The sequence below is a fragment of the Zingiber officinale genome, chromosome 2A (genome assembly GCF_018446385.1).
Source record: "Zingiber officinale cultivar Zhangliang chromosome 2A, Zo_v1.1, whole genome shotgun sequence".
Classification (NCBI taxonomy): domain Eukaryota; kingdom Viridiplantae; phylum Streptophyta; class Magnoliopsida; order Zingiberales; family Zingiberaceae; genus Zingiber; species Zingiber officinale.
Window position 1 is genome coordinate 156,145,061 of NC_055988.1, and position 27,051 is coordinate 156,172,111.

A 27,051-nucleotide genomic window follows, 5' to 3' on the forward strand; every position below is an offset into this window, starting at 1 on the left:
ATACCATTTGAATATTTTCCACCAAAATTTGAATTTTATAATATCATTTGCCGCATTTTATCTCTCTTTAAATAGTAAGTTATTCTTTAACTTTAAAGTTATAACAATAGTGATTTTCAATTTTATAATACATATGCTATTTCTTAATTTTAAAAGAGATATACTGGTATTAGTTAGTCTAAATGAATTGATTGTTGTTTGTTTATTTTTTTTCTAATTAACCATATATTTAAAGTATTGATCTAATGAAATGTATTATATTATTATTTTTAATATATTATAAATAATTTTAAAATATAAAATTTATAAATTATTATAGTTTAATATACTTTTAAATTAAAAAGTAAAAAAAAATGATTTTATACTTAATTAAAATTTAAATAAATAAATTTATTAATTCACAAATTTAGTTTATAAATATTGATACACGAAGCTTCTTACTAATATTTGTATTTATTTATTTAATATATTCTATATTACCTAATAAATATAGTAGTCAAGTGATATAAACTCATTATGACTATTCAATTGATTCATAATCCTAATAATAATCCATAAAAAATTTAAAAATCTAGATCATATTTGTTTCTACAAGTCCAATTTATATTTTTAAAAAATAAAAACTAAAAGGATGAAAAAACTCTAGTCAAAATCTATAATATTTTTACTCTCTAGTTACTAATACGTCTGTATATATAAAATTCAATCTATTAAAAAATATTATATATTTTTTAATAAAAATAATTCTTATCAATTTAATTAAAATTATTATAATAGCTGCTACTACTTTTTACAATTAAAATGATTAATGTTAACCTTTTAATTTTTGTCCACAATTTATTTTGAAAGCTGAAGTTACTGCCTTTCCAAAATATCTTCGATTCAAAAATTTACACGATTGTCTCGATCTGTCTAATCGAACCGACTATAGTCTACTTACCGGTAATACCCTTATCATTTCAAATCCCTAACGGATACTCTATCCTCCTCCATTTGCTCGCAGCGATTGATGGCTTCTTTCGGGATCTCCGGCAAGCGTCACTCGCCGAGAATCTCCTCTCATGTAAGTTCTTCACCGTCTTATTCTCCTGTAGGTTTCCGTCTGATCCACTCTTTGTCGTCGCAGAGCAAGGAGAATCGCGACGGGGCGCCCCTTGACAAGCGACGGCGGATGGTCGGCAAGGAGGCGACTCCACCGGATGAAACCAGGGCGCGGAAGGTGTTTTCTTCTGTCAACTCTGATCCAGATCCCGTCGTTCCCCTTCACCATTCCGGGATTGAATTTTTGTCTCGGGAGGATGTGGAAAAGCTATTGGGAGAGGAGATGAAAGGGAAGAACAATAGTGATTCTAAGGTGACTTGAGTCTCGTGGGCTTAATTTTCTGTCTTCTGCCAAGGATTTTGTAATTTTATTCTCTGTGGGTATGTTTCATTAATTTGCAGATGATGGAATACGTTGAGAAGCTCAAGATTTGCATTAAATGGCACATGGCTCGTGAAGATGGATATTTAGAGGACCAGAAAAAACAACGAAATTTCATGGAGGACGAGGAGAAGAGACACAATGATATTGGTACCTGCCCATGGAGAATGTTGTATATGTGATCCAACAGAACTTTTTTCTTCTCAGCTGAGAATGTATAGGGAATTATGCCTGTCAGCTAATATATCTTCAGATTTTGTCTACAGTGACTCAGTTGAGGGCAAAGATTGATGAACTGGAGACCATGAACAACGAGCCTAAGGCAGAAAATAGGAAATTCCTAGAAAATGAAAGAGATGCACAAATCACTTTTGAAAGTGTACGTATTTTCTCCTTAATGAAACATTTACACAAGAGATACAGTGGGTCAAGGATAAGGTGCCTTAGTACTTCACTAGGATTTCAAACATTCTTCTTAGTGTTTTGTATAACAAATTACTCATCTTCATGTTAGTTATATTAAATTTAATCAATAGGTTACTTTGGCCTGAGTTTGGATTTTTCCAGACAAAATTTTTGTTTTGTTCTTTGGCCTGAGTTTTTCTCTTTAAAATCCAAATCATTTTGAGTCAGATCAGGTTTTCCCCATTTCATCCTACCACTTGGCCCAGTATTTCCTCAACTGTAACCTTATTAAACCAAATGTTCAATTCTTTAAAGAGTGATGATTTCTTGCAACATCCATACATGGCTTATGATATATTTACTTTTAATGATTTCTGAAAAATTAAAACACTACCAGAGTGCAAACAACCATGATAATTTTACTCTGGTGCTTCAGTCTAATAACCAACCTATACTGTAACATAAAAATGGATATTAAACTTTATCCATCTAGGGTTCCTTGTAGTTCCATCCCCACATTGACGCCATGAAATATGGCATGTTGCTAAATTGAGCATGCAGTATGTTGTTGGTGTGCTTTCCAAATAAATCTGTGGTTATATATATATATTTATTTATTTATCATGGTGAAACACTTACAATATTCATAATTATCATCTCCAAGTATGAATTCACTGCACGAACCCCTATTGATCCATGAATTGCCAAAATAGTTGTTACAATTATGTAAAAGAATGTCAGAATATAATTATTCAAAAACCATCTTTAATACTACAAATCAATGCCTGAAAAATTATTGCATAATATGGTTTGTGCTTCAGTGAACTTATCAAGTAGACTGCACAATAACTGTGTATAAATTCATTCATCAATTTAAGTTGCAAAATCTCCCACCTAGAAACAATGGATTTAAGTTGAATTTGGTTCGGTGTTGAATCGAAAGTTGATCTTTTATCCTATATTAATAAAAGAAGACAAGGGAGGAACAAAGAAGAAACAACAACAACTAAGCTTTTTCCCACTAGGTGGGGTTGGCTAGGGACAAAGAAGAAAAAGGAAAAAAGAAGAAGGAAGAAACCTAATCTAACATTTGATATCCGGGTGGCTGAGCAGATGGATACTTGACTTTGGCCTCTGAAAGAATGTGATTGCTATTGTTTAGATGAGCTTTTACTATCGAGTTTTTTTCTTCTTTTGGTTAATGTATTGCGAGTTCATCTCTTGAATAGAACATTCTATTTTTTTATTTCTATTTTTGTCAACTCAAAAGGACTTTCCGTGGCATTACTATTTCCTTCTAGTATATATCACAGCTTGGACCTAATTTGTTTACTGTTCTGGTATTCTCAGCAAGAAGAAATTAAACCAAAGGAAGTATTGAACACAAGAAAGAAAAAGCATAAGGAACAATCAAATGAAGAATTAAGTTGTCTTAGAAGTGAATTGCAACAAGTCAAGGATGATTGCAATAAAGCACGAGCAGAAGTGCAGAGCTTGACACTTGTCATTGCCAAATATGAAGAAATTACTAAAACCCTGGATATGATAACTATGAAGACAGTTGATCTTGAGGTTTGTTTTTCTATCATATTTTCATAATGCTGTTGATTGCACTGAAAATTTTCCCCCCTCTTTATGACATAGGAAACCTGTGCTTTCCAAAGAACAGAAATTTTGTCATTGCAGCATCAGCTTTCTGCTAAAAAGGATGAACTTAAGGTTAGTAGTCATTGCTCTTTCAACCATTTAATATTGTTATTTAATGCATTTGAATTTGAAAGAATTTTATTACATCATTACATTTGTGTATTGGTAGACTTCTTTGTTCCCACTTTATATAATGCCCATGTATTCAAGTTTGACATCCTTATTAATTTTGTAGCAAGCTGATTTGTCAGTCAATACAATGACATCCAAAGTTGAAGAGCAAAAGATAATTATAGAGGAGTTGAAAAATCATCTTGTGGAAGGAGAGAAATTGCTGAAAAAGCAGCATAATACCATATTGGTTGGTTAACACTGTTGTTTAACATTTTTAAAGCATATTTGGCACTAAAATTATGAGCTTCTGCAGGAACTTAAGGGAAACATTAGAGTCTTCTGCAGGGTTCGCCCTATTATGGCTAATAATGATTCTAGTGGGACAAATGGAGCAGTGATTTCATATCCCACCTCTGTGGAATCTTTTGGCCGGGGCATCGATTTGACACATGGTGGTATGATGATGCAATTTTTTTTTACAAGTTTGTGTTTTATATCCTTCAGTAACATTAAACACTGATTGTATAATTGTCAACAGCCCAAAAACATTCGTTCACTTTTGATAAAGTATTTAGCTATGAAGCTTCACAAGAAGATGTGTTTGTTGAAATCTCTCAGCTAGTGCAGAGTGCATTTGATGGGTACAAGGTAGTTTAGCTATTTATTCTTTGTTTATTTTTGACATATCTAATTGGAAAAGGCTCTTGGTTTGTTGTAACACTTCAGATAAGATGCTCTTTTTGTCTATATTGCCTCATAAGCTTCTTAACTATATTAATACTCACATTTTAGTTTCTTCAACTTTGCTTTGTTAACATACTAGCAACAATTCCTTTTCATTGTTATTGGCCTAATGAGAAAAAACTGCAATTTCAGTTGCCAGTTATGCAGGAAGCAAATAAAGTTTTATACTTCGATTGACTGTTCAATGTTAAGAAAGTTGACTTCTTTGAAATGCAGGTTTGCATTTTTGCTTATGGACAAACTGGTTCTGGAAAAACATACACTATGATGGGAAATCCAAATATACCAGAACAGAAAGGTCTTATATCTCGTTCTTTGGAGCAGATTTTTGAAGCTAGCCAATCACTTCAATGTCAGGGTTGGGAATACAAAATAAAGGTATATTATATATACATTAACTTGCTTTTACTTATGGCATTTGCTTAATTGTTTTCCTCATGTATTATTGAAGGCATCCACTTTGGCATTTTCTTTGTTATTTTCCTCATGTATTATTGAAGGCATCAATGTTGGAGATTTATAATGAGACAATTCGTGATTTATTATCACCAAGTTGTTCAAGCAGCGTGGAGGGGAAACAATATTCTATTAAGCATGATGCTAATGGCAACACAGTTGTTTCTGACCTTACCGTGGTAGATGTATGCACAGAGCAGGCTGCACAGAGTCTGCACCAGGCTGCATGCAACAGGTGGCAACACTTTTCTACTATTATCAATTCTTAGTATTTATCAATTCTTAATTATTTCTTGACACTAATTAATTAATTCTTTTAACCTAGATGCTAAAGGTGTTGTTTAAGCCATTGATTATTTTGTGACTCTATCGTTTTTCTAGAGCTAATCTATACTTTTCCCACATGCTTGCTCGGTCAATAATAATCATCCCAACTATTGATTACTTTTGATTAGGCCATGGCCTATTTTACATTTGCCCAAACCCACATAAAGCTACTTTTCAATCAAACCATGACCCCAACAATGGATAAGGATTTAATCCATCTCTATGGAGCTTGTGAGATAAAAGGATGTCATATCAGAACATTTCACAAGTTTCTTCAGTTATTAAAATATAAGGATTTTTTTTTTTAATAAAGTTGGACATTGTACTCTTGGTGAGAGAGGTTAGATCAGGAAAAGATAAGAATTGCTGATTCATGGACACAACAAATCAAACATTCATTTTCCGATGGATGCATTGGTCATATTGGTGCAAGGAAAGTACGGGTGCACTTTATACTTTTTGGATGCTAAGCAATATATATTTAACTATATATATTTAACTAGGATTCAATTTTGATGGTTGCTTGGTGCTAGTAGAAAATAACTTGGTTTAAATTTTTGAGCTGTGCCGGAGTTTCGGTTTCAGACCGGAACGATACAGTTTCAATATCATATTGTGCCGATACAGTTTTGGTAGTTTCGGTCTCATACCGGAACGACCGGTCATGGTCGGACCCAACCCGGATAAAGGAGGGTTGCGTTAGGTTGCTAGTCAGTGTTAAAGCTGTGGCAAATATTCAATGAATGGATCCATTAAACTATTGTGCTAATGCTAGGTTATTCCCCGGAAGCAACACGTTACATGATCCGATTGTAACGTCTCGGCAAGGACCGCTATATCTCCAGAACTTCGTGTAGTGCTAAATATGCAAGAGTTCGCGTTACATGAACCGATTGTAATCTATCAGCAAGGACTGCTACATCTCCAAGAGAACTTGGGTGTAGTGTTAAATAAGCAAAAGTTCTCACATCATAGGTTGGATAAGAACAAATATGATAGGAAAAATAATAATCTAAGATTTGGAATATGGAACATAGGAACCCTCACTGGTAAATCAATGGAGGTAGTAGATATGATCAATGGAGGTAGTAGATATGATGATTAGGAGAAGAATTAGTATTTTGTGTGTACAAGAGATAAATGAGTAGGCGAGAAGGCAAAGATGATAGAGAACTTGGCTTTTAAGTTATGATACACTAGAAAGAGTAAAGCAAGAAATGGAGTGGGTATTATTGTAAAAGTTCGTTAAAGGATGAAGTTATAGGAGTAGTTAGAAAAGAGGATAGAATTATAACCCTTAAGATAATAGTGACGAAAGAAACTATGAACATAATTAGCGTATATGCATCTCAAGTAGGATTAGATGAAGCTACCAAATCAAGGTTTTGGGATGACTTAGATGAAATATTACAAAATATTCTACCAAATGAAATGATTTTAATAGGAGGTGATCTAAATAGGCATGTCGGAGTGAAAAATAAGGAATATGAGAGGGTACATGGGAGTTATGGGTTTGGAATGAGAAATAAGGAAGGGAAAACTATATTAAATTTTATGATAGATATGACCTTATATTAGCTAATACATTTTTTTAAGAAAAAGAGAAGAATACTTAGTTACGTTCAAAAGTGGGAATAATAAATAGTAAAATGACTTTCTTATGATTAGGAAGAAGGATAGAAAGATTTGTAAAAATTATAAAGTTATCCCTGGAGAACGCTTAACTACCCAACATAGATTAGTAGTGTTGGATATACGCCTCAAATATAGTATTAATAGAAAAAAATATATACAACTCCTAGAATTAAGTGGTAAAAGTTAAACGATGGGAAGCAAAATATATTTAAGGAGAAGATAGAAGTACAAGTATTAGGTGAAATATACGATGACTCTAATACAACATGGGATAAGATGGTATCAAAGTTGAAAATAGTAGATAAAAGTGTACTCGATGAGTCAAAGGAACATGCACCACTAAGTAAGGAATCTTGGTGGTGGAATGAGAAAGTATAAGAGAAAGTGAAGGAAAAATGAATAACTTATAAGGAATTATATGTTTGTAAAAATGAGGAAACGTTAAAAAAATATACAATAGTCAAGAAAGAAGCTAAGAAAGTAGTGAGTGAAGCAAAGAATGAAACTTTTGAACGATTATATCAAAAATCGGATACAAAAGGAGGGGAAAAAGACATTTATAGAATAACTAAAGTGAGAGAAAGGAAAATAAGAGATTTTATCCAAATAAAATGTATTAAAATGAATGTAATAGGGTATTAGTAAACAATGGAGAAATAAAAGAGCGGTGGAAGAGGTATTTTATCAACTTTTTAATGAAAGTTTAGGTGACCAACTTAACTTAGGTAATTTAAGTAGGGTTAATGAGCATAGAAATTTCAATTTTTATCGTAGAATTCAAACTTCAGAAGTATAACAAACTTTAAATGTATGCACAATGGAAAGATCGTTGGACCAGATGATATTCCGATAGAGGTATGGAAGTGCTTAGGGAAACAAGGTATTGAATAACTTACAAAACTATTTAACATGATATTGAAAACGAAAAAAATGTTTTATCAATGGAGGATAAGTACTCTTGTTTCCTTATATAAGAACAATGGAGACGTACAAAATTGTGCAAAGTATAGGGGTATTAAATTAATAAGTTATACAATGAAACTTTGGGAAAAAGTAATAGAAAAAAAATTAAGGAGATCGAAAATTAATTTGGGTTAATGCCTGGAAGGTCGACAATAGAAGTGATACATCTTAGACAATTAATTGAAAAATATCGGGAGTAAAAAAAAAATCTACACATGGTATTCATTGACTTAGAAAAAGCTTATAATAAAGTCCCAAAAAAGAAATTATATGGAGGATTCTAGAAAAGAGAAGTGTTAGCATAACATATATTGAACTAATTAAGGGTATGTATGAGGATATAATAACCAGAGTACAGATTTTAGGCGGAGTAACTGAAGCATTTCCAATAAAGATACGGTTTCATCGATCAACTCTAAGTCCCTATCTTTTTACACTAATTATGGACAAACTCACTGCGCACATTCAAGACATAGTACTGTGGTGCATGTTGTTTGCAGATGAAACACGTGAAAGAGTAAATGCTAAACTAGAATCTCGGCGGGAAATACTAGAAGGGAAAGGTTTTAGGCTTAATAGATTAAAAACAGAATATATGGAATTTAAGTTTAGCAATGTTAGAAGTAATGAGACAATTGTTAAGATAGGAGAGGAGGAGTTGCTCTGCTTTAAATATTTAGGATTATTTTTGCAAAACGATGGAGGGATTAATAGAGATGTCTTACATAAAATACAAGCAGGATGTTGAAATGGAGGGGAGCATCGAGTATTTTATATGACCGTAAAGTATCTCTAAAACTTAAAGGAAAGTTCTATAAAATCGTAGTTAGACTTGTTATGTTATTTGGAGCTGAATGTTGAGTTATGATTCGAGCACATGAACGGAAGATGTGAGTTATAGAGATGAGGATGTTAAGGTGGATCTGTGGACATACGAGGATGGACAAAATAAGAAATGAGAGCATTAGAGAGAGTTGGAGTCGCATCTATTGAGGGAAAACTTCGAGAGACACGTTTAAGATGGTACGAACATGTACTTAGATGACCAATAAATGCTCCAGTTAGGCGATGTGAAACTATGACAAACACGCATATCAAACGAGGAAGAGGAAGATAAAAAAAACTTAATTAGCAATAATAAAATAAGATAAAATTTATTAAGTATAGATGATGATATAGTAGTACATAGAGCTCAATGACGTAAAATGATTCATATAGCCAATCCACCTAGTGGAATAAGACTTGGTTTTTATTGTTGTTTAAATGTTAAACAAAAACAAGTAAATATTTTTTTATTAAAGAAAATTGATATATCAATAAGTTGAATTAAAATTGATACATTATAATATATTACCTTGCTAATACCAAAAGAAATGACGTAAATCAGATGGAAGTATTGGTTCTTATAATATTTTGGTTAGATCAATTCCATAGTTTTTCAACACCCAAATTAAATAATCATCCCATGACATGCAATATTGATATTGATTTAGATTTGATTTAGCACCACTAGAATTAGAATTTGTACAAGTACAGGATAAGGATAAATATACATCCCCAAGTGCTGATATGATGGATCACTATATAATGCATCAAAACTATAATAAGAAGGCTGAAAGTATAATGAACTTTGATTAGAATCAATCTCAGCTAAACTCTCTCGCATATCTTGATAAGTATGAGCTTCCTTTTGTTTATCACTAGGTCAATGTTGATATCGAGTCTTAATAATTCTAGCTCCATGATCATCTTGGATTGCATGTGTGCAATTTTTCTAACATGTTCAAGGCTCCGGTGCTGGAGAAGGGGGAACATAAATGCTACAACAACTAGATGCATCACCATTGTCACCATTTCCATGAGTACTTGCATTGCTATCGACATCACTATCATCATTTCGACCATCTCATTAGACTACTGTGTTAGAAGGTGATGATGTTTCATCACTAATTAATTGTATCGAGTGAATTTTCACTAATTCTCAATTGGTCCCTTTCCTTAAAAGCAAATATTTTGACTTTTCTTTTCTCTTTAGTAAAAATTGCAAGAGTTTTACCTTTGCCTTTATCTATTGACTTTGGTTGAGTTTGGGGTTGGGATGTTTGAGAACGTCTCGGTCGTGATCTTGAAAATCGAAATTCTTGGTCAAAAGCTTCATCATTATATTCTTCACTTACATCTCTTCTAGTTTGTATTTTTTCAATCTCTTGAATAAGAAATTTAGATGGTCGTGGAGGATCTTTAGTTTCATCAAGTAAGAAGGATTTACAACCTCAACGACGCTCCACCAATCCATCATTGGATCATCCTCAGTTTGGACAAATCCAATATCAAATAGGTCTACATCACTAGACTTTTGTTTTTCCTGTGTTTCTTCTTCTGTTATCGCTCTTTGTTGAAGATGCATATTATAATAAACGTAGATCATCTTCTCCAAGCAACAATAAGAAAGATGATTTCGTACTTTTGTATGAATGACGGAGAAAGTTGACCAATTTCTTTCGCAGCCACTTGAAGACATTGTTTATGAGAGAATTTGTACGGTCATTTTTTCGAATTTGGGGTTTCAAATTTGGAGTTGATGCTCCATATTATAACCACCAATCAACTCTAAGATAAATAAGAATAAAATTAAAATAGTATTTATATTTATTAATAATAATTAGTAATAATTTTTTCTATATTTACTGTATTCATTTTATATCTGCATGACACTGTAAAAAGAATCGCTAAAAAAATCTATACGCCTCTCGAAATAATCAATTTTCATCTCGATAGCTAATTTTCTATTTTTTTTTAGACTTGATATATTACATTTATGAGGGCTACTAATAAATTTTCCTTTGTGGCAAGATTATAACGGTATTGATATGCCGGATTGAGATAATGATATAAAATAATTAAACATCTATAATTATTAATAACAATATTAAAAATTCTTTATTATAAAAAATACACACTTACCAAATGAATATGTTTAACCATTTAGTTGTCCCATCTTGTAGTGATTATATTAATATAGTGTTGATACTTGGTTGGTGATTGTAGTCGTCTCTTAATTTCTTCTTTTGTTTCATGAATTAGAGGGTAAACTATGTATAAGGGTTCTATTACTATAAGAATATTACTGTAGTCCCAAAATCTAGCATATATAATAAATTTTTTTACCTCACTACCATTAGTAGTACTAGAGTATTGAGAGGCTTCCCAATCTTCATAAGTGAAGATGACCTTCGATCCATTTTTTTCCTGAAACAACGATTTTAACAGGAGAAAGTGAGTTGCAAACCTAGTTGCTCCTACCCGTTAATAAATTTCTTCATTAATCCGTAAACCCAAATGATGATTATAAAGGAGTTTTGTTAACGATTGATCATTTGTCACTATCTTCTTTACCATATCGAGTTTATCAAAATCTACCATCATCAAATCAATACAGTGTGTGACACATGATGTCCAAAATAATGTTCGATACTGTTGCTCCAATAACTCTTCAGTACTCTTGAAGTTGACACCGTTGTCTATAATTACCTGTACTATATGTTCTTCACCTATCTCTTGAACTACATTATCCATCAAATGATATATATAAGATGTATCATGATAAGCAGCAGTTGTGTCAATATATTTATGAAATATGACTTTTCTATTGCAATAATTGAGCCGCTTCTTCCACTAGCCCAACTAAGCCGCTTCCACTAGCACCAACTATAGCATCACTATGTTGCATATGCCACTCATATTCATATTGAGTTCGAGAGACTTTAAGAGTCGCTAAAAATTGTTCATTATTTAGAGACCTTCAAATTCATCATAGACTGGTTCTTTAGAGCTCCGCCTATCAAGCATTTCATATTGTTTTTGTTGTTTATTCTTTAATTCTTTTTTGCCATCGAGATCCTCTTTCATTGCACGATGTTGTAGTTTATACTTTAATTATTTTTTTTTGCCAACAAGTTCCTCTTTCATTGCATGACGAATTTTTTGAAAAACTTTTGGGCATTTAGATACATCCGGATATCCACTAGCAAGATGTTTTAGGCATGTGATTCCTCTAACACGTCTAATCATATCATAATGAAACATTACCAATGAAATCGATTTTCTAGAGTAGTAAAAAAGATTAAATAAGTCAGAATAAATATTCATAATTACAACATTAATAACATCAATATAAAAAAATTATCTGATAAAAAATTATAAAAATAATATTTAATTTTAATAAAAATAAATAAATATATTCTTATATATTTTAAATTTTTAAATAATTATTATATTACATAATAGAATTTTTATCTTAAGATAAAAGTTTAAATATTTATAAATATAGATATTAATAAAATAAAAAATTTAATTAATAAATATTATAATTATATTATTAATTATTAATTATTAATTAAAAATTATATATATTAAATAATGCATTATCTCTTTATATATAAATATTATATTTTATAAAAATTTGATATAAACTATTGTAATAAATATAGCAGTTATTATAACATATAAATATATATTTTATTTAAATATAACGATTTTAATTTAAACCGTTATATTGAATTTTTAATAAAACCTTATTCACTTCTCTGCGAAACGCGATTCCGTTCCGTCGATTATGCTTTCTTGTGTGATTTTGCTGCCCTCCTCTACTTGCAATTCCGATAGCCAACATCTCTTCTCTACTTAAATTACAAATTTATTATGGTACCTGACTATCCAAAGAAGTGTGATCGTCACCTCGCCGCCTCGTCGTCTCGCTGCCGCTATTGAACTCTTGCCGGTTGCCCTTGCCAATCGCCTTCACTGACCTAATCTCTGGCTAATCGCCCTCGCAGATGCTTCTAGGTAAGTCTTCATCGTTTATATAGTTTTTTTTCCTGATTAACGTGATCTCGTCTTCGATAGAAGGAATTAATTCCTTCTATTGCGTATTGTGTCACAACTCGACGCACGTGATGACGCATGTGAAATTCTCATGTGCGTGCTGTGCCGGTCCGGTGCCGGTCCCACATCAGAACAGTAAAAATCATGTGTATTGGACAGAACGATTTGGTATTTTAAAAGCATAAATAGTTGATTTCATGGTTTCATTTCAAGTACCAATTGATAGCTGTTGGCATGGTTGAAACGTTTCAATCTAGCTTAATTAAAAACAAGACTGTGTCGGGCATGGTTAAATATGTTCCACCCGTGCCAGTTGTAGGAGCAGGTTCAAACAAAAAAAAAACTCCCCATTACTCATCCTTTAATTTTATTTGTGGATCATGGGAAAGAGGGAAGGGAAGTTCAAACAAAGCAGAGCTTTTCAAAGTAGGAGAAACTAATATGTATCTATATCCTCTATTTGTGTTAGTTCTAGCTCAACTTTTTACTAGTTCAAGTTTAACTTCTAGCTGCTAACTAAGGTATAATTGTTGATATGGTTTAAAATACTGAGTCGTTCCACTCGATGCACACGGTTTTTACCGTTCAGATGTGGGACCGACATTGGCACCCGATTGGCATAGCATGCACTGAGAACTTTGCATGCGTTATCGCATGCTTCTTTGTGTGCGTTGAGTTATGACATAGTACGCGACATAAGGAATCAATTCAATTTCTCCTGTCGATCATGAGATCACATTAATCAGAAACAAAAAGTTATATAAACTATGAAGACTTGCCTGAAAGCATCAATGGGGGAGATAACTAAAGATTATGTTAGCAAAGGCGATTCACAAAGGCAATCGATGAGAGTTCAGTAGCAGCGGTGAGGCGACGATCACACTTCTTCGACATATACCATAGTAAAATTTCAATTTAAGTAAAGAGATGCTGGTAGTTGGAATCGCGAGCAGAGGAGGGTGGGGAAGTCACGAGAAGGCGGAATCGGCGGAAACATAATTGTGATTCACATAGAAGTGAATAGGTTTATTAAAAATTCAATATAACGATTTAATTAAAATGTTATATTTACATAAAATATATACTTATATGTTATAATAATTGTTATATTTATTATAATAGTGTTATATTAATTTTTTATAAAATATATTATTTATATATATAAATATATAATGTATTATTTAATGTATATATAAATTTTAATTAATTATTATATAAATGGTAATTATATATTATATAAATTAATAAATAATTAATCAAATTAATAATATAATAATCATATTTGTTAATTAAAATTTTTATTTTATTAATCTCTATATTTATAAATATTTAAACTTTTATCTTAAGATAAAAATTCTATTATGAATATAATAATTATTTAAAAATTTTAAATGGGTAATTTTGCATGCAGTCCCTATTGGCAAACAAATCTTTGCATGCAGTCCCCATCCATGAAAATCTTTGTTTTCACTCCCGGTCAACATCTTTACCTAATTGCCCATGATATTTTTAGGTACAAAAAGTCTAAAAATCAATATAAATCCTCTTAAATTGAGTATATTAACTTAGAATCTAGTATATTTTCTATCAAATTGAGTACGATTCTTTTTTCACCTCAAAATATACTCAATTTTAGTTTAATGTACTGAATTTAATAGGAATTATACTCATTTTTAGACTATTTGAACCGAAAAATATGAGGGTTAATTTCGATAGAAAATATACTCGATCCTATTATAGAGTATTAGATTATAGTGTAAAGTGCTGAATTTAACATGAATTATACTTATTTTTAGACTTTTTATACTTAAAAAATAAGAGGGACAATTTTGATAAAAAATATACTCGATTTTTAATATAAAGTACTGACTTTAAGAAGAATTATACTCATTTTTGGACTTTTTGTACTCAATTTTGAAATTTTTATACCTAAAAAATCTGAGGGGCAATTTAGGTATCAATATTTGTATGAGGGAGTTGAAACAAGTAATATTTTGCATGTAGGGAGTGGAAACAAAGTTTTTTGGACGTGGGGATTGCATGTAAAGTTAACATTATGATTGAGGATTTTTCTCTAATTTACCGATTTTAAATATATAAGAAGATATGTATTTCATTTATTAAAATTAAATATTATTTTTATAATTTTTTATTACATAAATTTTTTATATTAATGTCATTAATGTTGCAATTATGAATATTTATACTAAATTATTTGACGTTTTTACTACTATTAATTTTTTATAATAAATAAGTAATAACACCAAAACAACAATCTTATGATTATGCTTGGAGATATATATGTCGATTTATTTCATTGGCAATGCTTACATTGCGATATGATTGGACGTGGTAGTGGAATCACATGCCTAAAACATCTTGCTAGGATATTCGGATGTTTCTAAATGCCCACAAGTTTCTTAAGAAATTCAACGTGCAATTAAAGAGGAACTTGAAATGTAAAAAAGAATTAAAGTATAAACAACGACAATATGAAATGCTTGATAGGCGGAGCTATAAAGAACCAATTTATGATGAATTTGAAGGTTGTTGTGAAGATCCAAATAATGAAGAATTTTTAGTAGCTCTTAGTGTCTTTCGAACTCAATATAAATATAAGTGGCATATAGAACCATCAATTTGGATTGGGACCGTCGGATTACCCTATCCTGCCAAATAATTTAAACGGATTGGGTTGAAATTTATTAACCCAAGTCTACCATGGGCCGACCCACCTAGGCCGGCAACTCGCGCGGGTCGTCCCGCGACGGGCTTGGATTGGCCCGCGGGTTGAGAAATACATATAAACCAAATTTTATGTTAATTTATTATCTTTTTTTGTTGTAATTTTGAAATAAAAATAATACTTTTTATCAAATATAAGTATGTGTTTGTGCCCATTTACATTTAAAATGCTTATTTCCGGACTAACTCGTAACTCGCCTTGGATTGGGTTGGGTTGGGGATTTCCCAACCCACCAAGATGACGGGTCGGCTCGTCCTGCCCCGCCAAATGATTGGCCTGTCATGGGTTGACCCGCCCTGCCATCGGTTGACCCATCTTACAACTCTAGTGGCATATGTAACATAGTGATGCTATAGTTGGTGCTAGTAAAAATGACTCAACTACTGTAACGACATTAGGGAGGAGTGAAAGTGTTCAACACAAGATGGTATTTGGTTGTTTCTTTTCTTCTATAGGACGAAGACATGCAGTTGATATTGTTGATATTGATCGACTAGCATTCCTAGACCAAGCTAACAAACTTAAATGGATTGATGATGCTTATACAAGGGAGAAGAAATCAATAGGTTAAAGTATTACTAAATTTTTTCATTTATGTTGAATACTATAAATATAGCTAGGGGTAATTTTGTAATTATGTTGTATATCTCTTCACTATAAAAACAAGAACCCTGTAGTATCCATACAAGGATAGGGTTTTATCCAACCTCTCTAGTTTCTCTTTTTCTTACATGGTATCAGAGCCAAACCTTAATTTTTCCTTGACCGCTGACACCGATTCCTGCCGCCATTAGTCGCGCCTGGACGAAGAAGATCTCAACCAGCAGACGTCTCTCCCAATCCCTCTTCTCCCTCTCGCGTCGCTCATGAGCACAAGCCGCCGCCATTCCTCCCTCGTCTCCCTCTTACGTTGCCCGCGAGCACAAATCGCGCACGTTCCCTGCACGCACCTTCCTTGCGTCGCACCATCGCGCACGTTCCTTGTGTCGTAGCAAACCCTAATTTGTCTAATGCTGCCGCCCTCCTTTTTCTATTTTCTTCGACAACGCAGATCGCTACCGCCCTCTTCGCACACAGATCGAACCGACGTTGTGCGCACACCATCATCCTCTCCTGCAGTCCAGCGACAGGGAGAAACTCCATGCCTATCTCCACAGAGCTGCGACATCGCCGAAGAGTCGGGTTGCTGCCCTCTTTAACTGAGTTGATTAATGGCTACCTCTAGCACTCCAAAGCTGGATATTTTGATCTTTACCAACCACATCATTGGTGCACTCTCTTCCGAGCAGTTGGATGGTAAGAACTACTCCTCTTGGGCCTCTCACATTGAGCTTTAGCTTGTTGGATAGGGTTATGAGACACATTTCTCTCAAACCGAAGAAGATATACAAGTTGCTGATTGTCCTATGTGGAAAAAAGTTGACGCCTAGTTGTGCTGCATTATCCGAGCCACCATCCATTCCATCTCTTAGGGATGCCTTCCGCACTCACAAAACCTATAAAACTATCTCTTTACAAACACCTCTCGGTAACTCTATCAAGTTTGTGAAGATCTCATGACCATCCTTAGTGCCCATCAGGTTAAGGATTCAATGTCAAACTTATCTGGGTTCAATCTCTAGCTTTCTTTGTGATTCAATGAACTACTTCCACCTGCGGCCACTCCTGTTGTAGAACTTGAAAATCAGAAGAAGTTTTTTATGTCTCTGCCTTTATATGGTCTACCCATAGATTATTCTCATGTTCGCGATCAGATCCTGGGCAGCCCCACAGAAGCTACCATGGATAATACCTGGGCGACTCTCCTCCGTGTCCCTGCCAAAGTCTCGACGTTGCCTCCTTCCGTTACTGTTGGCTCGTTAGCTTTGGTCTCTTGAAACAACAACAGGCCTCCACCTAGTAAGGGTGGCAAAGGACGTCCTTGGTGTGATCACTACCACCGGCTAGGACAAAGGATTGATAAGTGTTGGAGTCTCCATGGTCGACCTCCTCACGTTGCTCAGATCGCTCAGAGTTCTGTTGCTTCTTCAGCTTCTGCTGCACAATTGCCACCGGATCTGATCCCACCGCCTTCATATGATGACTTTTTGAAATGGTATGAGGATCGTCAGGCTTCAGATTCCACTGCCGTTGTCGCACACGCTGGTAATTCCTTTGCCGGCATATCTCACTCTTCAGGTCCTTGGGTTCTTGACTCTGGGCCACCGATCATATCACTGGTAATAAATCCTTTTTTTCTTCTCTCTACTTCTGGTTATTTTCCCTTTGTCACCATGGCCTATGGTTCCCAAACTCAGTCCCAGGGTGTTGGTATTGTTCATCCTTCTCCGTCTCTTTTTATCAATAATGTTCTTTATGTCCTCGGAGCTCCTTTTAATTTATTGTCAATAAGCCAACTTACTCGGACCTTTGATTGTGTCATCTCTTTTACTAAAACTTAGGGGGCATTTGGTTTAGGGTAATAAGAGTGGGGAATGAGAATGAGAATCATTGATTCCCATTGTTAATGTTTGGATTATAAGAATAGGAATACAAATAAGGGAATGAATCCTTGAAATTGGGTAATAACTCATTCCCATGTACCCCCTTCAATGAGCCATTACCCTATTTTCATCAATCAAAATATTCCCTTATTCCAAAAATACCCTTGACTTAAAACTAAAATTTTCTCCATTAATATCAAATATCAAAATATATTTATTTATTTTTTTCTTTCATATCACTTCTCTCTCCTTATTCTCTCTCATTATATTTTCTCTCTCTTCATAGTTTCTCTCTCATTATTTTATAACACACTTTCTCTCTCCTTAATCTATCCTATCACACTCTCTTTCCTCTTTTTTCTCATTACACTTTCTCTCTCATCATACTTTCTCTTCCTCAATCTCTTCCATCGCACTCTCTTCCTTCTTTTTTTTCTCATCACACTTTCTCTCTCACCACACTTTTTCTCTCCTCAATCTTTCCCATCGCACTCTCTTTTTTCTCATCACACTTTCTCTCTCCTCAATCTCTCTTATTACACTTCCTCCTTTTTTTCTCATCATACTTTCTCTCTCATCATACTTTCTCTCTCCTCAATCTCTCTTGCCACACTTACTCATTTTTTCTTCAACACACTTTCTCTCTCATCATACTTTCTCTCTCCTCAATCTCTCCCATCATATTCACCGTTCTCTTTTTCTCTCACCATACTTTCTCTCTCCTCAATCTCTCTCATGACACTCTCTCTCCTCATTTTTTCTCACTATATTTTCTCTCTCTTTATCCTCTCCTATCATACTTTCTCTCACATCATATTTTCTCTCATCATGCTCTCTCCAATCACACTCTTTTTTTTTATTTTCTCTCATCACACTTTCTCTCTCTTCATTCTTTCTTATCACACTTTCTCTCTCATAATACTTTCTCTCTCATCATTCTCTTTCATCATATTTTTCTCTCACATTCATCTTTCTCTCACATCTAATTTTTTCTCTTATTTTCCTTTAAGGGTAAAAAAGGAAACTTTGATTTATTCCGATAGAAGATATACAACTAACCAAACATTGCTTTTAAGAATGATATTCATGCTCATACCCATTCCCATTCCACAATACAATGATTCCCATTCCGATTCCTATTCCTAGGAAAGAACCAAACGCCCCCTTATGTTTCCTTACAGGATCGGAGTACGGGGAGGATGATTAGCTTCGAATGTGAGTCTCATGGCCTATATAGGTTTTAACGACCCTCTCTTGTTGGTTCGACGATGACATCTACACTTCTTATTCATGCTTAGTTTGGACATCCAGGCCTGGATAAGTTGAAACAATTACGTCCAAGTCTTTCTCACTTAGAGTCTTTGTCTTGTGAGTCGTGTCAATTAGGATAGCATGTTCGCAGTTCTTTTTGTCCTCGTACTGTGAGTCGAGCTATGCACCCTTTTGCTTTGGTTCATTCTGATGTTTGGAGTCCGAGTCATATTTCTTCTATTGGGATCACGATATTTTGTTGCTTTTATAGACGATTTTTTTCGTTGTACTTAGTTATATTTGATGAAGGGTCGTTAAGAATTATTTCCTATTTTTCCAGTTTTTTTCCATGAAATCAAAACTTAATTTGGTATTTCTCTTCGAACTTTGCAAAGTGATAATGCATGCGAGTATTTATCTACTCAGTTTTGTACCTTCTTGGATCTCACGGTGTGTTGCATCGCACGTCTTGCCCTCATACCCCTCAACAGAATGGAGTTGCAGAACGTAAGAATCGTTATCTCCTCGGGACCACCCGGACTCTTCTTCTCCACTTTCATGTTCCTCTTCAGTTTTGTGGTGACGCTGTACTTGCTGTGTGTTATCTCATCAATCGCATGCCTTCCTCAACTCTCCAAGGTAAGATACCTCATAATGTAATTTATCCTCATCAGTCTCTTCATTCTTTACCACCTAGGGTCTTTGGTTCTATGTATTTTGCTCATGCTCTTGATCCTGACATTGACATTTTCTCTCCCATATCTCATAAGTATGTTTTCCGTGGATACTCTCAGTCTCAGAAAGGGTATAAGTGTTATTCCCCTACTCTCCGTCAGTACTTTATCTCTGCTGATGCCACGTTCTTTGATTCGGTTCCCTTTTTTAGACCTCACGCATCTCCATCTGAGTTCTTTCCTTCTTCGCTTGCACCAGTGACTGTATTTTATACTCCAGGGGTGTCTCTATTACCTCCAGACCCATCTCCTCCTTTGTAGGTTTATCAGCGTCGTCCTCGCCCTGTTTTGCCGCCGCCCATCACTGATACTGCCATGGACATATCTTTGGAGCTGAGTCCTTCGCCTTTTCCTCCGGTCCTGTAGTCTGATATTCCCATTGCACTTCAGAAAGGTATACGTTCCACTCGTAATTCTTCTCCTCATTATATTTCTTTGAGTTATCATCGTCTTTCTCCTTCCTACTTTTCTTGTCTTTCTTCCTTGTCGTCTGTTTCTCTTCCAAAGATTGCAGGTGATGTCTTTGCCCATCCAGGTTGGAAACGGGCTATGCTCGATGAAATGTGTGCCTTGCACCGCAGTGGGACTTGGGACCTCGTTACTCTACCATTTAGGAAGTCAGTTGTTGGTTGTCGATGGGTGTATACGGTGAAAGTTGGTCCAGATGGCACGGTTGACCGGCTTAAGGCTCATCTCATCGCTAAAGGCTATACTCATATTTTCGGATTGATTATGGGAACATTTTTTCTCCTGTTGCCAAGATGTCTTCTGTACACCTTTTCCTATCGATTGCTGCGATTCAACATTGGCCTCTTTATCAGTTGGACATCAAAAATGCATTCTTACATGGTGACTTGCTCAAGGAGGTCTACGTGGAGCAACCTCCGTGTTTTGTTGCTCACGGGGAAGTCTTCTAATCTTGTATGTCACCTGCGGAAATTTTTATATGGTCTCAAGCAGTCACCAAGGGCATGGTTCGGTAGATTTAGTACTGTAATTCAATAGTTTGGCATGACTCGGAGCAAGGCTGACCATTTTGTCTTTTATCGCCACTCATCTACTTGTTGCATCTACTTAGTGGTTTATGTTGATGATATTGTCATCACATGTAGTGATCATATCGGGATTTTACAGGTGAAACAACATCTTTTCAAACATTTCTAGACAAAGGATCTTGGCAAACTCAAATATTTCTTAGGGATAGAAGTACCATAGTCTAAAGATGGGATCATCATATCCCAAAGGAAGTATGCAATGGATATTCTTAAAAAAACAGGAATGTTAAACTTAAAGACAGTCAACAACCCCATAGATCCTAATGTCAAGCTCCTGCCAAATCCGGGGGAGCCTCTTCCAGATCTTGAACGGTATAGATGATTAGTAGGGAAACTAAGCTACCTTACTGTTAGATATTTTGTTGGTAGTAAGTGTAGTAAGTCTGTTTCTCAACTCTCTATGCAAGGAACATTGGGATGCTGTGACTCGCATTATTCAATATATCAGAGGCGCACCAGGAAAGAGTCTTTTGTATGAAGACAAAGGACATACTCGAATTATAAGATATTCTGATGTAGATTGGGCAGGATCTCCTATCTCCTACTAATAGAAGGTCCACTTCTGAGCTTTGTATATTTGTCGGAGATAACCTTGTTTCTTGGAAAAGCACAAACCAGAATGTTATGGCAAGATCCAGTGCAGATGCAGAGTATCGAGCTATAGCCATAGTCAGTCAAGAGATTATATGACTAAAACAGTTGCTTCAGGAATTAAAGTATGGAGAGGTTACACAAATCTCACTTATATGTGACAACCAGGCCGCTATGCATATCGCCTTAAACCCAGTTTTTCATGAGAGGGCAAAGCATATTGATGTTGACTGTCACTTTATTAGAGAGAAAGTCATATCTGGAGAAATATCTACTAGCTTTGTCAACTCACATGATCAACTAGCAGATATATTCACTAAGTCACTAAGAGGTTCCCGAACTGACTCATATGTAACAAGCTTGGTGCATATGATCTATATTCTCCAACTTGAGGGGGAGTGTTGAATACTGTAAATACAATTAGGGGTAATTTTGTAATTATGCTTTATATCCTCTTCCTATAAAAATAAGTAACCCTGTCGTATCTGTACAAGAATAGGATTTTATCCCACCTCTCTAGTTTATCTTTTTCTTACAATTTCAATCAAATTCCTCTCAATACAGTAAATAACATACTATCGTAGCATGGTGTAGCAAACAACACATACTATTGCAGCATGGTGTCTAACATTCAAAAATTTGGATATGGTATTCAACTTTTGACTGTATATAAAATTACCGGGCCATATTTAGATAAATAAATGGAGGAAATCAAGACTGGGATCCTATCATGCAAGAAGCAATGGGGTTTATATGGGATTACATTGATGTGTGATAGCTGGACAAGACCTACACAAATGAGCATTATCAACTTTTTATTATATTGCAATAAAAAGGGTGATGTTTCATGTATACATAATTGCATATTATCAAGATGCATCTTATATATATCATTTGATGAAAACGTAATTCAAGAGATAGGTGGAGACGATGTAGTGTAAGTAATTATAGACAACAATGCCAACTTCAAGAGGGCTTGAGAGTTATTGGAGCAAAAGCATCGAACATTATTTTGGACACCATGCGCAACACACTGTATTGATTTAATGATGATAGATATCAATAAACTTGATATAGTAAAGAAAGTAGTGAGAAAAGGTCAATCGCTAACCAAATTCCTTTATAATCATCATTGAGTTAACAGATTAATGAGCACATTTATTAATGGGGAGATTTTGCAACCAGGAGAAATTAGGTTTCCAATTCACTCTTCTATTAAAATCGTTGTTTTAGAAAAAAAAGCCAGATTGAAGAGCATGTTCACTTTTGAAAAAAAAAGTAGATCTGCTTTCTTAACAGCCCTCTAGTCTTGGCTCACGGATATGGAGGGAGGTAAATATAGGTACACAGGCGTTAGATGCATGATGGGTAAAACCCCAGGTTGTCAGTTCCTGAGAATCGACCCCTGACCATTACGTCAGAGATATCATGCGTCCACCATCTACGCTACACCTGGGGGCACATGTTCACTTTTGAAGATTGGGAAGTGTCTCGATACTCTAGTACTACTAAAGGTAGGAAGGTAAAAAAATTATTATATCGTAGATATTCTTATAGCGATAGAACCCTTATACGTCATTTACCGTCTAATTAATGAAGCAAAAGGGGAAATTAAGAGACGTCTATAGTCACCAACTAGTATTAACATTATATTGATATAATCACTACAAGATGAAACATCCAAATGGGAAACATATTCATTTGGTAGATGCATATTTTTTTTATGAAAATGAATTTTTAATGTTGCTATTTATAATTATATATGTTTAATTATTTTAATTGATTATCTCAATTCGATATATTAATATCGTTATAATCTTGCCATAAATGAAAATTTATTAGTAGCCCTTAGAAATGTAATATCAAGATTATAAAAATTAGAGAATTAGTTGTGGAGGCTATTAATGAAAGTTGATTATTTCTAGAGACATATGGTTCTTTTAGCGATTCTTTTGCCAATGTCATGTAGATATAAAATTAATGCATGTAACTATAAAAAAAATTATTACCAATGATTGTCAATAAATATAAATACTATTTTAATTTTATTTTTATTTATCTTACAGCTGAGTGGTGGTTACAATATGAAGCATCTTGCCATAAATGAAAATTTATTAGTAGCCCTTAGAAATGTAATATCAAGATTATAAAAATTAGAGAATTAGCTGTTGAGGCTATTAATGAAAGTTGATTATTTCTAGAGACATATGGTTCTTTTAGCGATTCTTTTGCCAATGTCATGTAGATATAAAATTAATGCATGTAACTATAAAAAAATTATTACCAATGATTGTCAATAAATATAAATACTATTTTAATTTTATTTTTATTTATCTTACAGCTGAGTGGTGGTTACAATATGAAGCATCTTGCCATAAATGAAAATCTATTAGTAGCCCTTAGAAATGTAATATCAAGATTACAAAAATTAGAGAATTAGCTGCCGAGGCTATTAATGAACATCGACAGTTATATGGTTCTTTTAGCGATTCTTTTGGAGTGTCATGCAGATATAAAATAAATACAAGTAAATATAGAAAAAAATATTACTGATTATTGTCAATTAATATAAATACAATTTTATTTTTAATTATCTCAAAGTTGAGTGGTGGTTACAATATGAAGCGTCAGCCCTAAATTTGAAAAAGATTGTCATACAAATTCTCTTGTAGACAACGTCTTCAAGTGACAGTGAAAGAAATTGGTCAACTCTTTCCCTCATTCATACAAAAGTACAAAATCATCTTTCTTATTGTTGCTTGAAGATGATCTACATTTATTACAATATGCGTCTTTAACTAAGAGATCATAACAAAAGAACAAGAATAAGAAAAACAAGCATCTCGTGACGTAGACCTATTTGATATTGGATTTGTCCACATTAAGAATGATCCAATGATGGATTGGTGGAGCACCATTGAGGCTGTGAATCCCTCTTACTTGATGAAACTAGAGATCCACCACGACCATCTCAATTTTTTACTCAAGAGATTGAAAAAAATACAAGCTAGAGGAGATGTTGGTGAAGAACATAATGATGAAACTTTTGACTAAGAATTTCGATTTTCCTAATCTCATCGAGACATTCTCAAACATCCCAACCGCAAACTCAACCAAAGCCTGTAGCTAAAGGAAAAGATAAAGTTGTTGCAATTTTTACTAAAGAGAAGAAAAGCCAAAACTTTTGCTTATAAGAAAAGGGGTCAATCATGAATTAGTGAAAATCCACTCGATATAATTGATGAGCAAGAACATGATGATGGTGATGAAACATCATCACCTTTTTACACTATAATCTGACGAGAAGTTCAAAATGATGATAATTATGTCGATAGTAGTGCAAGTACTTAGAAGTAATGATAGTGGTGATGCATTTGGTGGTTGTAGCATGTATGTTCCCCTACTCCAGTATGTTCCCCTACTCCAGTGCCAGAGCCTTAGACATATGAGAAAGATTACATACATGCAACCCAAGATGATGATCATGAAGCTAGAATTATTAAGATCGAGTATCAATGTTGACCTAAGGGTGACAAACAAAATGAAGCACATAATTATAAAGATATATATGATAGAGTTTAGCCGAGATTGATTCTGATCAAAGTTCATTATATTCTTAGCCTTCTTATTGTAGTTTTAATGCATTATATGGTGATCCATCACATCAGAGTTTGGGGACGTATGTTTATCCTTATTCTATACCTGTACCAGTTCAGATTCCAATGGTGTTAGTCCAAATCCAACTTGCAGTGGTCAGTCAAGATATGCTGATGGACATGTGGCGAAATCAATATCAATATTGTATATCATTTGATGATTATTTAATCTGGGTGTTGGAAAACTATAAAATTGATCTAACTAGAATGTTTTTGCATGAACTAATGCTTTCATCTGATTCATGTCACTCCTTTTGGTATTAGTAAGATTATGTATTATGATGTATCAATTTTAATTCGAGTTATTGATATATCAATTTTCTTCAAAGAAAAATATATTTACTTGTTTTTGTCTAACATTTATATTTATAAATTTAAAAACTACCAAAACTGTAGCAGCTACGATACAATACCAAATCATATCATTCCAGCGCAGGACCGAAACTTCGGCACGACTCGAAATTTTAAATCATGATTATGGATATATGGAGAAACAATTTTAATAGATTCCTTGAGCCACACACCTTCCCTTATCTTCTTGCTCATCCCACCTGAATGGACCAGCCAGTCTAGATCAAACAACTAATCTACCCAGCTCGATCAACCCACCCAGCCTGACCAGTCCAACTGAACCGACCAACACTGCATTCTATATGGATTGATTAGTCTACTTGGATGTGAATGGACGAGGGTACAGATGAGAGGCTTATTGATAGTTGCTTACTGACGAGTGATGTTCGGAAAATAACTTTTGTACTTTTTCAAAGGAAGTAATTTTTCTCAAAAAATTACCTATTTTTTTATTGACCAAAATAAATTTTTTATTGGCCATGATGTTCCATTTCACCCAATATTGAATATTTTCTTGGAGAAATAAATACATGAAATTATCTGTTGCATATGATAAGTGCTGCTATTCCTGTTCAGATCACTAGGAAAGACAAACATGAATGAGCAGTCCTCAAGAAGTCATGTCATTTTCACCTTGAAGATTGTTGGCACCAATGAGGTGATTAACAGATCATCATTATCTGTTAGAGATCGCCATTGACTACTCATATATTCTTTGATTTGGTTTCAGAGCACCAAAGACCAGGTTCAAGGCATACTCAACCTCATAGATCTTGCTGGAAGTGAGCGTCTAGCAAAAAGTGGTTGCACGGGTGATCGCCTGAAAGAAACTCAGGTTCAACTTCTTTGTGGCGAAGAATAAATTTTTGTTAAAATTTTTAGTTGATAGATTATTTACATGCCTAAGGCTATTTTAACGCAGGCTATTAACAAAAGTTTGTCCGCGCTGAATGATGTGATTTCTGCGCTTGCAAATAAAGAAGACCATGTTCCCTTCAGAAACTCTAAGTTAACTTATCTTTTGCAGGTACACAAACTTCCTCCAGAAATTCTTGTGATGTAATTTAGAATGTGAACTTTTGAATTTCCAAGTGCATCTTGTCTGATTACGTTTAACCTAAACAGCCTTGCCTTTCTGGAGATTCTAAGATACTAATGTTGCTGAACATTTCGCCTGAGGCATCCTCATCTGGAGAATCCATTAGCTCACTACGTTTTGCTGCAAGGGTCAACAACTGTGTCATTGGCATTCCTCGACGACATATCCAGATGCGGTCACGTTCAGATTCACGGCCCCTCTGATTGATAGATACTCATTATCATTAATACTTAATCTCCATCTGTACTCTAATACTCTCTACTGTAATTTCTGTGATCTATCATCTGTTCTGCGTTGGTCTAGAAAAAGTGAGATTTGAGATTGTCAGCATATTTTATTCTGTAGGCAAGAACAGTTTTTAGTTCAATTCAGAGTTTTATATCTTCCAACACACGGGTTGTTGAACTTTGTGATTCTTAAGCTTGTCGACTTCAACATTTTGTATCTCTGACTGGATTAGATGATTAATAAACATTTTTTAGTTCAA

The 27,051-nt window shown here is 34.1% G+C and overlaps 1 protein-coding gene across 3 annotated transcripts; it reads left to right on the top strand.

Moving 5' to 3' along the window:
• The first annotated feature begins 958 nt into the window (after positions 1-958).
• Positions 959-27,051, top strand: LOC122042860 (kinesin-like protein KIN-14H). 3 transcript variants are annotated; one of them, XM_042603208.1, is made up of 15 exons: positions 959-1,063; positions 1,127-1,354; positions 1,444-1,573; positions 1,690-1,802; positions 3,179-3,400; positions 3,473-3,547; positions 3,711-3,836; positions 3,903-4,044; positions 4,128-4,237; positions 4,550-4,711; positions 4,834-5,024; positions 26,042-26,123; positions 26,196-26,300; positions 26,388-26,492; positions 26,591-27,051. In XM_042603208.1, exons 1-15 carry the CDS (start codon positions 1,010-1,012, stop codon positions 26,765-26,767), a joined length of 2,022 nt encoding a protein of 673 aa, XP_042459142.1. In that variant the 5' UTR covers positions 959-1,009; the 3' UTR covers positions 26,768-27,051. The 3 variants fall into 3 exon arrangements, with proteins under 3 accessions (XP_042459142.1, XP_042459144.1, XP_042459143.1); XM_042603210.1 differs by lacking the exons at positions 959-1,063; positions 1,127-1,354 and having other exon boundaries at positions 1,450-1,592; XM_042603209.1 differs by lacking the exons at positions 959-1,063; positions 1,127-1,354 and having other exon boundaries at positions 1,469-1,601.

Coding starts and splice junctions, on each gene's coding strand:
- LOC122042860 (XM_042603208.1), top strand. CDS start 1,010: ATGGCTTCTTTCGGGATCTCCGGCAAGCGTCACTCGCCGAGAATCTCC. Junction 3,401..3,472: donor TGAAGACAGTTGATCTTGAG/GTTTGTTTTTCT, acceptor TTTATGACATAG/GAAACCTGTGCTTTCCAAAG. Junction 4,238..4,549: donor GTGCATTTGATGGGTACAAG/GTAGTTTAGCTA, acceptor TTTGAAATGCAG/GTTTGCATTTTTGCTTATGG.